Raw genomic sequence first — 18,095 nt, 5'->3', positions numbered from 1 at the left:
AGACTTCTGAAGGCAACTGCTTGCACTGGATTTCATTTAGGGGTATCAGAGTAAAGGGGCACGCCACACTTTTTTATTTATTTGTAAAAAAGAAATTTGAAAACCATCTATCATTTTCCTTCCACGTCACAATTTTACGCGCCACTTTGTGTTGGTCGATCACATGAAATCCCGATGAAATACATTTACATTTGTGGGTGTAACGTGACAACATGTGGAAAAGTTCAATGGTGTAGGAATACTTTTGCAAGCCTCTGTACATTTCCAGGATCAAGCTTTGCCTCTCCTTTTCCTCTCTCTCTGTGAGAGACAACAACAACAACAACAACAACAAACTAGGAGCTAGCGAGCTACACGCTGAAAATGGCAAGTTTTGAAGAACATTTGGACGGTGCAACAAGGCGGGCCTGCTTGGTTCATTCTGGGAATGATTGTAAAGATTTACAAAGAATATGTTTGGGTCATTTCCTCTCTAACTGGGGACGTTTTGGGACCGATTGGTGGGATTGCTGTGGACCAAGTACACACGGAGATACACTGGTAAGAGATAATGAGGTTTAACCATGTATCAGCTCATTTAAATATCTCACGTTACTGTATCGTGTCAACAGGTAACTTCATTTAATATTGTATGTGGCGTTTTCTTTTGCAAGGTGCAAATGTTCCACCAGAACCAGTTCCTTCCTTCGCAGGGGGTATTGTGGTGCTGCAGAGACGTCTCAGCCTACAAATCCCATCCTACAGACTACAGAAATAATCTTTGGTTGGTACAAATTCTTGCAAAAATCACACTATAATAAATTACAACAATGATACAAAAATGATCATTCCCTCCAATATTTTGAATCATATCGCAAGAGCAATACTAGTCAAAATAATCGCAATTAAATACTTTCCTCATATCGTGCAGCCCTAATTGTGATTGGTTTAAAGAAATGCAAACAACCCAGAGCGTTTTTTTTTTCTTCTCCTATCCCAGAATGCATCTGTGGTGTAGCCAGAGCCGGCAATGCGAGACTAACCTTTCTACAAATATCCCAGCTTGCACTGCATGGACGATGCTCCTGAATCTCGGCTTCTCCTCAGGACGACGCTTGGCCACACCCATTTTCCTGGTGAAGGTGCACGCCAGCCAATCACGTACTTCGCTGGGCACTGACTCCGCCTGCAAGTCGCTGAGCTCGTCCTCAGTGTCCAACAGACGCCTATAGGACAGAAAGAAACGCCCGTCAGTCACGCCGGGGATTTATTTCGCTGCACACCCATTCGTCCATCTGTCTGTCTGTGAGTCCTACTTGGTCTCATCGGTGTAAACGCTGTCCAACATGGCAGCAGCGAGCTCCAGGTTCCTGCGGAGTTCCTGCAGGTCCACGACACCCCGGTCCATCTGCTCCAGGACCCCCTTCAGCCTGACGACACAAACACACACAAGGAGGACAGGTCAACTAACACAGTAGAAGCAAACAAATAAATACAGAATAGCATGTTTGTCTTTATCGCTACAGTAGTGTCTGTGTGTGTGTGCTTATGTGTTGTTGATGCGTCCCAATGTGTGTCTAGCACTTTCACCTGTGTCTACTGTGTATGATACTTGTGTTATATTTTTCTCACGCCATTATGGCACGCCAATTCGTATGCCATTTTTGGCATGTTATCAAGACGCTTACTCAATCAACGCCGTTTGGCCTGCATTGACTTACATTACCTTGCGATTGCATGTGAATTGACGCCGTAGCGAGTAGTATGAAAGGGCGAAAATCCGCATTGAGAGGTTGGTCGGGGGGGGGGAGGACGGGTCAAACGCAGGACTTTCACCTAGGAGACCGGGGATCGTGTCCCGCACGTGTCACGTTTTCCTAAACTCAATCGTCGCTTTCTTCCTTTACTTAGACCAATCTGTTCTTCTTTTCCTAAACCCAACCCGTCCGCTGTATACGGCTCTCAAAATGCGTACATATAGCACGCCACTTGGCTTGAGAAAGTGGGCGTGTATGTTTACGCAAAGTCATGATGTCACGTTGACGGGACGGTCAGCGGGAGTATCAAACTTTAAATAAAAAGGCCACCTCCACATCTGCCCTGGCCTCGCTCCTGGAAAGATTAAATAACAGAGGCTAGCCCACATATGGCTCTGTGGCTCTCCATTTCCTCAAAGGTCAGCACTGACACGACGGCTTGTTATTGGTCAGCTAAGAGTTCTCATTTCACTGTTTGACGTTAGAAACAGGAGTACGTTTGGGTGCACTATCTGCAGATGAAATAGCAGTCATCAGTCACTTTATATTAAATGACATTAGTTATTTAATTCATGCTGTTTTCAGTCTCAACAAGCTCCTCATATCCAAAAGTGGATCAGCGGGAAATATTTCTGTTATCTTCATCTTAACTTCACAGCCGTCATGTCATGCTGAGCTGTCTGCGCTCACTCTTGCCAGATTTCAGTCAGACAGTCACAGCCCTGAACTCGCCCACCCAAAACTATTTTTTTTCCTGCCCACTTAAATGAAAAGTAACACTAATGTCTGAGCTGCTGTTTTGGGCTCAGAGTGCTGACAGCTCAGAAAACAACAGAAATTATGCAGACACAATTTCTGGAAACTCAAAGGCTTTCTTTATGTTTGAGCTCCTTTAGCTGAAATTTGACAGGACACACAAATCCACAAATCATGCGAATATATAATATATAATCTCTCCTGCTTCATCTGGGTCGACCCAGCGTCCCTTTACCATTTGGACGTGCCCAGAAAACCTCTAACGGGGCACGTCCGGGGGGGGATCCTGATCAGATGTTGAACCAACATCAACAACGTGAAGAAGCAGCTGCTCTCCTTCGAGCTCTCTCGGGTTGTCTGAGCTCCTTAGCACCGTCTCTCTATGTCTGAGCCCAGACACCCTACGGAGAAAACGTATTTTGTCCGCCTGTATCTGCAATCTCATTATTTTAGTCACAGCTATGAACCAATCAGATTGCTTGATTTGAGCTACCCATTTTATATATTGCAGAGTGTTGCAATATGTTTAAAAAAAATGCAATTATATCGTATCGTGACATAGGTATCGTGATAATACCGTATCGCGAGGCCTCTGGTGAGTCCCACGCCTCCTGACTAAGTTCCCCGCAACACATTCTCACTCCCAGCGCGTCAAAAAAAAACGACGATTGGTCAGGCATTTGTTATTGATGCAAAAAGTCCCCTTTAGCGTCACATTTCGACGCTAGCCTGGTCGGGACTCTTGGCGTCACGATTTGACGCTCTCGGGATTTAGGTCTAGCCCTTTGGCGTCATATTTAGACGCGATTGGTCGGGACTCTTGGCGCTCTGGGTCTGGGACGTACGCTTAACTGACATGCGGCACAAGAACGGGACAGTTAAGGTTTAGGGAAAGATGGTTGGTGGGGTCGCTGGCACTGTCTGTTGCCTGATATCTACTTTGTAGCTTTTTTTTTTTTTGCGTTTTCTTAACGGATTGTACGGCTTAAAATCTTTATTTCTTTGCTTTGCTTGTGTTTATACCCTGATTGTAATCTCCTGTAGCACTTTGGGATTGATTTGTCAATGAAAAGTGCTCTACAAATAAAATGTATTATTATTTTTATTATTAAAATGTACGTTTCAGTGACACGCGGGACAAGTACGGGACATGATCCCCGGTCTCCTGGGTGATAGTCTTCTGTTGTTTGACCCATCCACCACCCCAAACCAACCTCATACAGATTTTTCATACTACTCGCTACCGTTGTCACTCTTTATTTTTATTTTTATTAATCTTTTGGGCCAAGACACAAACCCCGGTCGGTCGGTCGGTTGGTCAGTCGGTTGGTCGGTCGGTCAGTCGGTCGGTCGGTCGGTCGGTCGATGTGCTTGGCAGCCAGCGGATTTTCAACTTGAAATTAAAAAAACAAAAGACGAAAATGAGCTGTTTTCCGACAAATAACGGAACCCAAGTCATTTTCCATTTTTTGATTCTCCTTTTTCTAAATGGTAGTCAAAAAACTGCTTGTTTCCTAATTCCCCGCTCTAATGGGTGAAAGTCCCTCGTTATTCGCCGCATTTAAAGGACTTCGGTCTTTCATACCACTCCCTAATGTTGTCACTTTGAACACTGCGTCATCTTACAGCTTACAGCGAGCTGCTGCTCTAGACAGACGTTAGAGCAGGGGTGTTAAACTCAACTTCACTAAGGGCCACACTAGAAAATAAGAATCACATCAAGGGCCAACATAGTTCATTGATATGCTTTTATTTAATCAAAAAAGTAAAATATCTTTGACTGTATTAGTGCGTGTGTCATATAGTCTTCTCACTTACAGTTTGGGCGACATAAAGTCCTAAAGAAGTCAGGAAAAAATTCCTCAGCCATCATAGAAAAAAAGCGCCCAAAAACTTCGGCAAAAGTGACAACAACGTCGGGAAAAGCGACAAAAACTAGGTGGGCCAAAATGTATTGTGCATCTAAATTGAAATGCGGACCAGATCATAATCTGCGAGGGGCCGGATTTGGCCCGCGGGCCTTGAGTTTGACACGTGCGCTAGAAGATGCTTTTGCATCGGTATCTGGCGCTGAGAGACACTGACCTAAGCGCCACTATTTGACAAGTTGGGAGTGAGAACGGGTTGTTCTTTGCTGAATTCCCCTGCACTGTCCTCCGTTGTGATGTGCAGATTTCATCACCTCAAAAAGGAGCATTAGCAGTCTGCAGAAATCCTCCCTGCAGACTCCGTGCACCTGCTAACTGACAGGAGGAAGCACAATCTTCACGCTTTGGCTCCCACACAGCTGCTGTCCTGTTCACAGCACACAACCAGAACGTGAAAGTCTGTTTTCCTCCAGATGGAACGCCTGACACCCAGCCGCCTGTCAATCAGCCGGCTCCTGTGGTAAACATGGCGCCTCACAGAGCTGACTGTCATATTCCATCAATTTATACTGGCAGCATCGTTTGTCAGCAAGGAAAGACATTCATTTCAGTTGGAAACAGGGGCGTACCACAAAATCCTTCTATGGGCCCCCTCCCCGCATCCACAGCTATTCATTCTAGCCTCTTTTTGGGCCCTCCTCACATGAGGGCCCTGGGTACTCAGTTCCTCCCCCCCCCCCAGTCCGACGCCCCTGGTTGGAAACAAGGTTATTACAGTTTAAAACGTTTTATTACGTTTTTATTTTAGTTTAGTTTAGCTCTGACTTCTCAATTTCATTTTAGTTATTTTTCAGTGTGCTCATACTACGTCATCTTACAGCGCCGCGGTCGAGCTGCTAAAGGGAGATTTTTGCGTCGACACAGTGAGAGACATTGAACAAGCGTCAGTATTTTACAAGTTAGGAGTGAAAACAGGTTGGAATAACCCTGGTTTGAAAGCCAAACTTTAGTTTTTATGAAGGATATATAACGTTTTTTCCACAGAAACATTCCTTACATTTTAAGAAATGATATCTCAATACTTTTTTGCGAGAAGATGCTGAGGGTGCGAGGCAACAAGAGGGCACATGCACATATACATACATACATATATATATATATATATATATATATATATGTATATATATATATGTGCTGTCAGTTAAACACGTTATTAACGGCGTTAACGCAAAACCCATTTTAACGGCGTACATTTTTTTTATTGCGAGACTAACGTTCTTTTTGGCCTAGCAAACTTTGTAGTTTTTTTCACATGCTGTTGCAACAACTAGTAACGTTAGAAAAACTACAACACCACACCGGATCTAGCTAGACCGGGAAACACAAAAAGCAACAGACACGCCGCACGCACTTGTTTGGGCTTGCGAGCCGGCCAAAGAGTAGTAGGCTAACGTTACGTTTTGAGTGGATGGCGAGCACGAGACGCCGAAATGGATGCAAATAAGATTCTGAATGGAAAGTTTACTTTTAAAAAAGTTGCCAAATGGTTCCATTGACAAGACCAAAGAGATCTGTGTGTTTAGTCGTTGTGAACTGAGCTATCATCGCAGCACGTCCCAGTCTGAAATACCACTTGATGGCCAAGCACACAGCTGATGGCCAAGCACACAGCTGATGGCCAAGCATACAGCTGATGGCCAAGCACACAGCTGATGGCCAAGCACACAGCTGATGGCCAAGCACACAGCTGATGGCCAAGCACACAGCTGATGGCCAAGCATACAGCTGATGGCCAAGCACATGGCTGACAGCCAAGCTCACAGCTGATAGCCAAGCACACAGCTGACGGCCAAGCACATGGCTGACGGCCAAGCTCACAGCTGATAGCCAAGCTCACAGCTGATAGCCAAGCAGAAAGCTGACTGGCCAAGCACACGGCTGACGGCCAAGGACACGGCTGATGGCCAAGCACACAGCTGATGGCCAAGCAGAAAGCTGACGGCCAAGCACACAGCTGACGGCCAAGCACATGGCTGACGGCCAAGCTCACAGCTGATAGCCAAGCTCACAGCTGATAGCCAAGCACACAGCTGATAGCCAAGCATACAGCTGATGCCAATTCTCATCAAAGCCAGGTGACAAAGCACAAAGCAAGCCGATCCACTTTTCCACGTTGATAAGAGCATTAAAATGAGAAAAAATAATGGGACAAAAAGAAATCAAGGGACATTTAGAATAGATAAAAATGTGCGATTAATTGCGAGTTAACTATGACATTAATGCAATTAATTAATCGCGATTAAATATTTTAATTGTTTGACAACACTAATATATATATTTATATATATATATATATATATATATATATATATATATATATATATATATATGTTTATATATATATGTTATCCCAACATACGGTCCTGGTATTGAGACTGACGGCTGGATATTATTTATCCTGCTCAGGTAGAGAGAGGGTTAGGGTTTGAATGTTTACAATGGAGGAGACTGACAACAGGGGACACATAAGGTCTCCGCCGCGGCCAGGCATCGTGCCGTCGTCATGGCGACCAAAACACCTTCCTGTAAGCTGGATGAGATCTGTTTCAGTTGCCATGGTTATAGCTGGAGTCAGACAGGGAGACGGAGCGAGGGAGAAATAAAAGTTCACGAATGCAGGCATTCAGGCTTTTTTCTTTTTTTTTTTTCCTAAAGGAAAATCAAAACCCTTGACTTCACTTGTTTTTATTATCATGAGTAGCAGCTGTAGTAATATTGGTGTAAATATGTCAGATTCCATTTTGTAGAAACTATGAACAAAGCTTCTGGTATCATATCACTAATAATTTAAAACATGCATGGAGTCAGAAGAGATGCAAAGTTTGAAAAGATTGACCAATTCGTATGGTGACACACCGGTCCCCTTCAGCAGTTCTCCCAGGACACAAACACCCGTTTCCTGGTGAAAGTCTTGTGTTTTCTCCTTAACTTCTTCAGGACATGAACACCTGTTTCCTGGTGAAAGTCTTGTGTTTTCTCCTTAACTTCTTCAGGACATGAACACCTGTTTCCTGGTGAAAGTCTTGTGTTTTCTTCTTAACTTCTTCAGGACATGAACACCTGTTTCCTGGTGAAAGTCTTGTGTTTTCTCCTTAACTTCTTCAGGACATGAACACCTGTTTCCTGGTGAAAGTCTTGTGTTTTCTCCTTAACTTCTTCAGGACATGAACACCTGTTTCCTGGTGAAAGTCTTGTGTTTTCTCCTTAACTTCTTCAGGACATGAACACCTGTTTCCTGGTGAAAGTCTTGTGTTTTCTCCTTAACTTCTTCAGGACATGAACACCTGTTTCCTGGTGAAAGTCTTGTGTTTTCTCCTTAACTTCTTCAGGACATGAACACCTGTTTCCTGGTGAAAGTCTTGTGTTTTCTCCTTAACTTCCTCAGGACATGAACACCTGTTTCCTGGTGAAAGTCTTGTGTTTTCTCCTTTTTCTACTTTTTTGAAGGACACAAACTTCGCTGCCCTAAGGGGCGACCTTCGAAATCGTCAGACAGATTCAGGGAACAGACTAAATTATAAACCAGCTACCTGACCACGGTTTTATTCTGCGTCATGTCCAGCCTCCTGCACGCACTACCAAGCCACCACCACTAAACCAGCCTAAACCAAAACGGAGGATTTCCAGGAAGTGAGAACGCGTCCGACACGGACAATCACCTGTAGTGGGCTACGTCTGTCACAATGTCCTGTTTCACATGAGAAAACAGCTTCAGACAGCCTCTTCTGTGTGTGTGTGTGTGTGTGTGTGTGTGTGTGTGTGTGTCTTACCTCTGCGATGTACTTTTGTATTTCTGCCTGTAAACAAAGACAGAAACAAAACAGTCACTCAAATGAACCAGAACCAAACAATCATCATCATAAATGGAATGTCTGTGTGTGTGTGTGTGTGTGTGTGTGTGTGTGTGTGTGTGTGTGTGTGTGTGTGTGTGTGTGTGTGTGTGTGCGTGTGTGTGTGTGTGTTCAGGTGGCCACAGTCGGGTGGTGATGCACACTGGCCCAAAATAACCTTTTTCCCCCCCAAACACAATCGATACGGAACGATGGCCATCTGAGCGTCTCGAACAGCATGAAACGACTCTTTCTATCACCTCCCATCATCATCCATTCAATCCAATTAAAATTCTGGAAGAGTCATGTCATTAAGTCAGCCGGAGAAGACTTTAATGTCCCCCCTCTCAGAGCAAAAGGGTCCGCTTCTATTAACCCTAATGTTCCGTTTGAGGAGTCGTAACAATGCTTGAAGGTCATTTCTGTTTCATTTCCTCTCGTCGCCTTCATTATGTGCAGCCCAGTTTGTGGCAGAGTGAAGCACAGTAATACTTTGAGGAATACTGAAGGAAAAGGTTGGTTGGAAATTGTTATTTTTACACGTACAGCAACGCATTCTCATGAATAGGGTTGGGTACCGAAACCCGAAACCCGGTTCCACTATGGAACCGGTTCCTACGCAACCGGTAGGAATCAGACCGGAGTAGAACGCCAATTTCGGTTCCTCGTTTCGGTTCCACTTAATGTGTCGACTGAAATATTTTCCCTCTGTCGCTCCGAAACGGACGTAAAAATATCCCACTTTCTCTGTAGTCTACCGTTAGCTAGATACCGTGATAGAGAATTCATTTTTATAAAGTCTTTTATTCATCTTATTCAACCTTTTATGCTCCCCATATTATTCAGCTTATTTCCTTGTAGCAATGTCTTAATATAATTTAACCTTAAGGCTCTCTATATGCACATTTAACAATCTGCGTTTCTATGCTTATTATACGCACAATACGATATATGTTTCTCTGAGTGTCAGCTGCTCTTCTCGGAGACAGTAAGTGTCTCACTGCAGCAAATCATGGGTTGTAAACATCTTTAGGGCCGAGGACACTCAAAGTACATGTCCTCCAGGCGCCCGCACTATGCCCTGGTTCCCCTAGAATAGACAACACAAAAGCATTCCTATGTATCAACAACTGTGAATCTGTGTGTGTTTTGAATAAATACGACTCTCTTGCAGAGAAACATTTGAAGTTCCCTGAGAGCAATGCTGGAGAAAGGTTGCTCACGTGCGTTCTTCCCCTTTGCAAATGTCTATTAACTGCTCATTGCCGTCTGAGTCTCGTTTTCTTGCTTGACCGTCTTTGATTTAATAAGTTAAAGTGTCCTGAACCTGACATACCGTAAATGTAGGCTGCTTTTAAAATGCCATATGTTCCCTCTGGGCTCATCATAACGGACGTAAAAGTCTCATATTAACCAATCACTGCACGTGATCGCTAGTAAACATATTACACTTTGTTAGTTTTTCAAGAATCGGTTAAGGAATCGTAAAAGTCCAAACGATACCCAACCCTACTCATGAACGGGTTTGCACTGTATCGTACGAAAACTCATCAGTCCCTCCAGAGCATTTTTTCAAATACGCATTTTTTTAAGAAAACCTGCCGCATAATCAAGGATTTTTGCCTGCGTCAATCACAAAAAAACTCAGCATTTTTCTGGAAGGACTGACTTATGCACAACAATTCGTATGATATCTTAGGAAATTACGGCAACTGCTAGCTGGTCACGTGACAGTTAACATTAGGACAAAAAGTAAGCGTTAAGTTTAGCGGTCTGTAGAGGCTAAGCCCAAGCTTTGAGCCCCTGAGGTGCTGTACCACGGGTTGAATAAGTAACTTTTTACCTTCTTTGATCAATTAAAGTCCGCATTTGCAGTTAAAACCACAAGTTCCATTTATTTCCATTAAATCTTTATAGTTTCTCCAAACAAACGGTGGCTGTAACGTGTCTGTGTGTGTGCGTTTGTGGAACACCTGACTAACCAAAGATGGGTTCCTATTTATGCCCTGAGCGCTAATTGGCTATTACAGTCATTTGACCGTCATGTGGATTAGGGTTAGGGGTTAGGGTTAGTCGTTTTGATGCTTAACCCTTGTGTTGTCGTCCCTTCAACCTTGAAAAAAACTCTTTTTTTATGACATTTTTGACGCCTTTTTTTCCACAATTTGTTTTTGCTTTTTCCAACGTTTAAAATGTAAACATTTTTTTCTACACATTTTCAGCGCTGATTTCTACGTCCCATATTTTCTGATATAAAACAAAAATGTCAATGTGACCTGAGGTCAACACAAGGGTTAAACATAACTGGGTAACACTTTACTTGAAGGTATCGACATAATCGTGACATGACGCTGTCATAACTATGACATGAGACTGTCATGAACGTGTCATAAACATTATAAACAAGTCATGAACGTTTATGACTTCTGTCATTAAGTGTTATTCGGTTTTTGTCATGACAAGTTGACATTGTTTGGGTTGTCTTGATTATGACAACTTGACATTAATCAAAGTGACATTACCAGAAGATGTCTTTGTAATGACAACTTGACATTAATCAAAGTGACATTACCAGAGGATGTCTTGGTCATGACAACTTGACATAATCCTGGTTAATGTCAAGTTGTCTTAATAAGGATACGCCAAAGAAATGTAATGTCAGCTTGTCATGACCAAGACATCTTCTGGTAATGTCACTTTGATTAATGTCAAGTTGTCATAATCAAGACAACCCAAACAATGTCAACTAGTCGTGACAAAAACAACAACAACAACACTTAATGACAGAAGTCATAAACGTTTGACTTGTTTATAACGTTTATGACACGTTCATGACAGTGTCACGTCATAGTTATGACAGTGGCATGTCACGATTATGTCGATACCTTCAAGTAAAGTGTTACCCTTAACGGTTGGCGGACAGTTAAGTTTAGGCACCAAAACGACTAGTTAAGATTTGAAAAAAAGATTGATGTTTGGGTTAAAACAGCGGCCCCTTTAAGTAGTACTGCCGGGACATGAACACCCGTTTCCTGGGTGAAATGCTTCATGAGAACAGTCTGCGTACAGCAGAGCCCAAACAATGAGGAAGTAAAGCCAATGTCAACAAAACACCAGAGTTAACACATCCACCATGGCCACGGCTCGCTGGTGAATCCAGTACATGAATTGAGCTAATGAAAAAGCCCCTCTGGTGTGTCAATATGTCAATAGCTAGGATCTGAGTGCTCCATTTGGTCTGAAATGAGCCAATCGCGACCCTGGAGTCTGACAATTCAGGCTAATCACAGCTGTGACACGGCTCAGCTCTGAAACGTGACAGCAGGAACCTGATATTTCACGGTCGATGGGTAATTGTACGCTGGCCTGTGTGAGCGGAACGGCACTGAATTACAAAGCGGGGTACGGGGGTATGAGCAGCGCCGATCTGCATTGTGTCTTTGTTAAAAAAAGACAAAAACAAAAGCACGCTGCCGCTCCGACGGTGACAGGTGAGGACATATTTTCTGGGGAATGACTCATCAATCTGTCATGACTGATCTGCCGATGCCTTCATGTGTTTTTGCTTCCCCTACTTTACTCCTCGGCTGATATGTTTTGTACTTTCGCCTCACACATTCTCTTCCCTTCGTCCTTGAGCTTTATTAGTCCTGAGTAATAACAAGTATTCTTAGATGCATTACGTCTCTGCATGAGTGTTGTTGCACCAACGCAGGCAGGGTGCGAGTTGCATATTTTTACTGGTTAACTCCATCTACACCGCCTACATCAAGAGACCAGGCGCCCCGGCCTGAAGAAACAGCAGAGCTGCCGTTTAAATAGCCGTTAAAATGCAGCAGACTGATAAATGATAAATCAACTGCAGCACACACACACACACACACACACACACACACACACACACACACACACACACACACACGGCTTTCTTTTTTTGATATGTAGCTAGGTCAGTGAATAACCGATGTTAGTTATGTGGGTCATCATCGGGTTGGACCCGTTAGCAGGAACAGCTGGTTAGCACGGCAGCTAGCTAGCTGGTTGAGGATCATTTTATTTATCACTCATTTAAAACAGAAAGGCAATACATACACATGCTTGTGTTGGTGAGGATTACTCTGCAGATTGCGAATGAGAGAACACAAACACAAACGAAAACGTACGCGTTTAGCTTGCCGTACGTCTACAGCATAGCTCTTCCGCCGTCCATCATGGTGTTCAGAATTCGCACGAGTGGAGCCTGACGTCACGTGCAAAGGGTCTATAGGTGTAAAAAGGCCCTCAAACAAATAAAGCCCAGTTCAGAGCAAAGATTCGTGACGAGACAAAACCGTTTTAGAACGTTGCAGAGAAAAGTTGCAGCGGTCTGAACCGGCCCGTCTCAGCTCGACTCAAACCAGCTGATGGTGTCGCTGCGACTCAGCTGGTGGAGTCTCCAGAGGCTGGTTTTAGGACGTAAGAGACGTCTCCTGTTTCAACAGCCAATAGAGAAGTCAGCTGGTGGAGTCTCCAGAGGCTGGTTTTAGGACGTAAGAGACGTCTCCTGTTTCAACAGCCAATAGAGAAGACAGCTGGTGGAGTCTCCAGAGGCTGGTTTTAGGGACGTAAGAGACGTCTCCTGTTTCAACAGCCAATAGAGAAGTCAGCTGGTGGAGTCTCCAGAGGCTGGTTTTTAGGACGTAAGAGACGTCTCCTGTTTCAACAGCCAATAGAGACGTCAGCTGGTGGAGTCTCCAGAGGCTGGTTTTAGGACGTAGAGACGTCTCCTGTTTCAACAGCCAATAGAGAAGTCAGCTGGTGGAGTCTCCAGAGGCTGGTTTTAGGGCGTAAGAGGCGTCTCCTGTTTCAACAGCCAATAGAGACGTCAGCTGGTGGAGTCTCCAGAGGCTGGTTTTTAGGACGTAAGAGACGTCTCCTGTTTCAACAGCCAATAGAGACGTCAGCTGGTGGAGTCTCCAGAGGCTGGTTTTAGGACGTAAGAGACGTCTCCTGTTCCAACAGCCAATAGAGAAGACAGCTGGTGGAGTCTCCAGAGGCTGGTTTTAGGACGTAAGAGACGTCTCCTGTTCCAACAGCCAATAGAGAAGACAGCTGGTGGAGTCTCCAGAGGCTGGTTTTAGGGACGTAAGAGACGTCTCCTGTTTCAACAGCCAATCAGAGACAGTCAGCTGGTGGAGTCTCCAGAGGCTGGTTTTAGGACGTAAGAGACGTCTCCTGTTTCAACAGCCAATAGAGACGTCAGCTGGTGGAGTCTCCAGAGGCTGGTTTTAGGACGTAAGAGACGTCTCCTGTTTCAACAGCCAATAGAGAAGTCAGCTGGTGGAGCTCCAGAGGCTGGTTTTTAGGGACGTAAGAGACGTCTCCTGTTTCTACAGCCAATAGAGAAGTCAGCTGGTGGAGTCTCCAGAGGCTGGTTTTAGGACGTAAGAGACGTCTCTGTTTCAACAGCCAACAGAGACGTCAGCTGGTGGAGTCTCCAGAGGCTGGTTTTTAGGGCGTAAGACACGTCTCCTGTTTCAACAGCCAATAGAGAAGTCAGCTGGTGGAGTCTCCAGAGGCTGGTTTAGGGACGTATGAGGAGACGTCTCCTGTTTCAACAGCCAATAGAGAAGTCAGCTGGTGGAGTCTCCAGAGGCTGGTTTTAGGGCGTAAGAGACGTCTCCTGTTTCAACAGCCAATAGAGAAGTCAGCTGGTGGAGTCTCCAGAGGCTGGTTTTAGGACGTAAGAGACGCCTCCTGTTTCAACAGCCAATAGAGACGCCAGCTGGTGGAGTCTCCAGAGGCTGGTTTTCAGGACGTAAGAGACGTCTCCCTGTTTCAACAGCCAATAGAGAAGTCAGCTGGTGGAGTCTCCAGAGGCTGGTTTTAGGACGTAAGAGACGTCTCCTGTTCCAACAGCCAATAGAGAAGACAGCTGGTGGAGTCTCCAGAGGCTGGTTTTAGGACGTAAGAGACGTCTCCTGTTCCAACAGCCAATAGAGAAGACAGCTGGTGGAGTCTCCAGAGGCTGGTTTTAGGACGTAAGAGACGTCTCCTGTTCCAACAGCCAATAGAGAAGTCAGCTGGTAAAGTCAGCTATAAACTATAGAAATAAAATGATCCATAATCCTTTTTATTTTTGTGTTACAAACAGCTGGTTGAAATGGCCGAGATTTAGACGCAGCCTCAGCGACCGCCTGAAAGCACGGTAACGTTATGGGGGTCGTATGAGGAGCGCCCAGCGGCGTTAGAACAAAGCCGTAAATCAGAGAAATAAAACACGTTTTCGCCGTTTCATCACTAACAAGCATCTCAATATCGCTAACGTTATCCACGTTCATATTTAGACGAAACAAATGATATATACAGCTACAAAAAGCCTAAAAGTCAGAAGTTAGAACAGAAGGACAAAGAGTCATTGCTATGGAGATGATACACCGTCTTGTCTTGTCTCATTGGTGTGAACGCTGCAGACTGGCTCGTTGCAAGAATTTGCAAGTTTCAACTCGTCTCATCGGGAATCTTTGGTCTGAACTGGACTTAACAAAACCACAGGCCGATACTCCCAATGACGGAGCTCCCTGGAACCTGAGAGTTAAGTCAGTTTAGTAGACCAGCTCCTGTATTAAAGTCTGCAATCTTATTTATACACCTTCATTGTTTCTAACTCATTGAATCACCGCTGACAGATAACACAATCAGTTGCCACTTGTTTATTTCGGGATTTGGCAAAGTACTTTTGGCAACTTCTGCTGGTAAATCTTTCGCTCTGTTGCCAACTAAAAACTAGATGCATGTATAGCAAGTTGGGTCTGACAAGAATCGCCTAGGGGCCTAATTTGTGTGTGTGTGTATTTTATGGAAATGATAACATGCACATTTCATTTCACTGTGGCCGCTGATGCGAGAAGCCTTCATTAAATCAAGACTGCTGGTGACTTTTGTTCCACCGTGACATGATGAATGACACGGCAATAATGTGAAGAATGACACATTATGACTTTACAAGACGTAGAAATGTAAGTTTTTGATTGAGTTACGAGAATGATATATGAAAGGATACAGCATGCACTGTGCTGAGAAAATCCATTTGTTTTCATTCATCTGATGTTCAGGATGTTAATAAGAGAAACATCAGATGCTCGTGATGTGAAGAATGTCAGCCTGCGGACCAATGAGTCACGGTTCAGCTGACGACGGCGCCGACGAGGGCCCTCGATGTGGTCGAGGGCTTCACATTTTCCAAAACTCTGCCAGAGCCCAAAATGTCCCAGTGTTACAAACAAAGTAGCCTTGCACTGCCAGACCTTCCTCCACAGCGCTGCGGAGGAGGGTCTGGCTAGACACACACACAGCATTCCTGGATGGGAGAAAAACGTGCTCTGGTTTATTGGCATTTCTTTAAACCAATCACAATCGTCTTTTTAAAAACTTAGCTAGCGAGCTACAAGCTGAAAATGTCAAGTTTTAAAGAATATTTGGATGGTGCAACAAGGCAGACCTGCTCGGTTCTTTCGGGGAATGATTGTAAAGATTTACAAAGAATATGTTTGGGTCATTTCCTCTCTAACGGGGACGTTTTGGGACTGATTGGTGTCTCTCTCTCTGTCTCTCTGTGTGTCTCTCTCTCTCTCTCTGTCTCTCTCTCTCTCTCTCTGTCTCTGTCTCTCTCTCTCTGTCTCTCTCTCTCTCTGTCTGTCTCTCTCTCTCTGTCTGTCTCTCTGTCTCTCTCTCTGTCTCTCTCTCTCTCTCTCTCTCTCTCTGTCTCTGTCTCTCTCTCTCTCTCTCTCTCTCTCTCTCTCTCTGTCTCTCTCTCTCTCTCTCTGTCTCTCTCTCTCTCTGTCTGTCTCTCTCTCTCTGTCTCTGTCTCTCTCTCTCTGTCTCTCTCTCTCTCTGTATCTCTCTCTCTCTGTCTCTGTCTCTCTCGCTCTGTCTCTCTGTCTCCCTCCTGATCTGTCGATCTCTTTGCAGAGAGTTTTTGCTGCATCGCAACGCTCTGCCGTTGCCGTGGCAACTGCGGAGAACAAAAAAAAAAAAGAAAGAGCAGCAGTTTTTTTCAAAAGATTGAGACAGATGTGGTGATGTTGTTGGCTGCTGCGACGTTAGCTTGTTTGTGTCCACTACTGAGGAAAACAAATATCTGACAGACGGACAGAAGCTTTGACCTCATCAGACACACACACAGTCTCTCTCTCTTATGTTCAGTGATGTCGCACGCCCACAGTCCTCCACTCATTTTCTGTCTTCCGTCTTCCCTCCATCCTCGCTCCGTGCCAACATCACCACAGCAACCGTGCAACCACGCTGATGCCGTCTCCGAGGCTGTCAGGCTGATTCCCAAAACTACCATGAGATCGGATCTCACAACGTGATTACCAATCATCATCATCATCATCATCAGCCTCCTTCTTTTCTTACGTTAAACAGCGGGTTTGTAGGCTAGATATACTGTTTATTTCATAGTATTTGTTTACGTATGCACCAATCATCAAGGCAAATTCCATGTAAGTGTAACTTAGTTTGGCAATAAACCCGATTCTGGTTCTGATCTTTATAAACATCTCAAACATGACGTCATCATTACAAACATGACATCATCTGCCAGCTGACGGAGTCGTCTGTGTTTTACTCACATCCCTCTCAGTCGGATCAGGACCTGGTTGTTGTGGTTCTGCTCCTCAAAGTCCTGCGCCTCCTCCGTGTGCCTGGCCTGAGACCTCTGTACCTCCTCCGGCTCCATCTGTTCCCCGCGCTGCACCTGCACACTCTGCTGCTGCTGCTCCCCAGTCTGCACCGCTTCCTCATGTTGCTCCTCCTCTTTCTGCTGCACCTCTTCAGACTCCTCCTCCTCCTCCTGTTCCACGTCCTGATGGGGCATCTTCTCTTCCTGCTCTCCCGCCGGTAGCTGCACCTTCTCCTCTCCCTCTTCCTCCTCTTCCTCTTTCTGCTCTTGCTCCTGTTTCTCCTCTTCCTGCTCTCCTTTCTGTTTCTCCTCTCCCTCGCTCTCCTCTTCCTGCTCTTGCTCCTGTTTCTCCTCTTCCTCTTCCTGCTCTTGCTCTTGTTTCTCCTCTTCCTCTTCCTGCTCTCCTTCCTGTTTCTCCTCTTCCTCTTCCTGCTCTCCCTCCTGTTTCTTCTCTTCCTCTTCCTGCTCTTGCTCCTGTTTCCCCTCTTCCTCTCCTGCTCTTGCTCCTGTTTCTCCTCTTCCTTTTCCTGCTCTTGCTCCTGTTTCTCCTCTTCCTCTTCCTGCTCTTGCTCCCTGTTTCCTCCTCTTCGCTCTCTCTCTCTCCCTCTTTCTCCTGTTCCTCTTCCTGCTCTCCTTCCTGTTTCTCCTCTTCCTCTTCCTGCTCTCCCTCCTGTTTCTTCTCTTCCTCTTCCTGCTCTCGCTCCTGTTTCCCCTCTTCCTCTCTCTGCTCTTGCTCCTGTTTCTCCTCTTCCTCTTCCTGCTCTCCCTCCTGTTTCTTCTCTTCCTCTTCCTGCTCTTGCTCCTGTTTCTCCTCTTCCTCTTCCTGCTCTCCCTCCTGTTTCTTCTCTTCCTCTTCCTGCTCTTGCTCCTGTTTCCCCTCTTCCTCTCTCTGCTCTTGCTCCTGTTTCTCCTGTTCCTTTTCCTGCTCTCCTTCTTGTTTCTCCTCTTCCTCTTTCTCCTCTTCCTTTTCCTGCTCTCCCTCCTGTTTCTCCTCTTCCTCTTCCTGCTCTTGCTCCTGTTTCTCCTCTTCCTCTTCCTGCTCTTGCTCCTGTTTCTCCTCTTCCTTTTCCTGCTCTCCTTCTTGTTTCCCCTCTTCCTCGTCCTGCTCTCCTTCTTTCTGCTCCTCTCCCTCCTCTTTCTCCTCTTCCTCTTTCTGCTCTCCTTCCTCTTTCTCCTCTCCCTG

At 45.1% G+C, this 18,095-nt stretch overlaps 1 protein-coding gene across 1 annotated transcript in view; it reads right to left on the bottom strand.

Annotated features, from left to right (window-relative positions):
* Positions 1-18,095, bottom strand: part of LOC144525876 (dual specificity calcium/calmodulin-dependent 3',5'-cyclic nucleotide phosphodiesterase 1A-like) — a 38,550-nt gene that overhangs the window by 20,398 nt on the left and 57 nt on the right. Inside the window, exons 2-6 of the mRNA XM_078262939.1 lie at positions 17,643-17,780; positions 16,863-17,215; positions 8,191-8,217; positions 1,296-1,409; positions 1,023-1,205 (exon numbers count right to left, since the gene is read on the bottom strand). Of these exons, the coding sequence (XP_078119065.1) occupies positions 1,023-1,205; positions 1,296-1,409; positions 8,191-8,217; positions 16,863-17,215; positions 17,643-17,780 (815 nt within the window). The remainder of the gene's footprint in view (positions 1-1,022; positions 1,206-1,295; positions 1,410-8,190; positions 8,218-16,862; positions 17,216-17,642; positions 17,781-18,095) is intronic.

This window comes from Sander vitreus, chromosome 11 (assembly GCF_031162955.1).
Source record: "Sander vitreus isolate 19-12246 chromosome 11, sanVit1, whole genome shotgun sequence".
NCBI classification, from domain to species: domain Eukaryota; kingdom Metazoa; phylum Chordata; class Actinopteri; order Perciformes; family Percidae; genus Sander; species Sander vitreus.
Note: the sequence above shows the minus strand (reverse complement) of the source record. Positions and strands in the feature narration are given on the sequence as shown.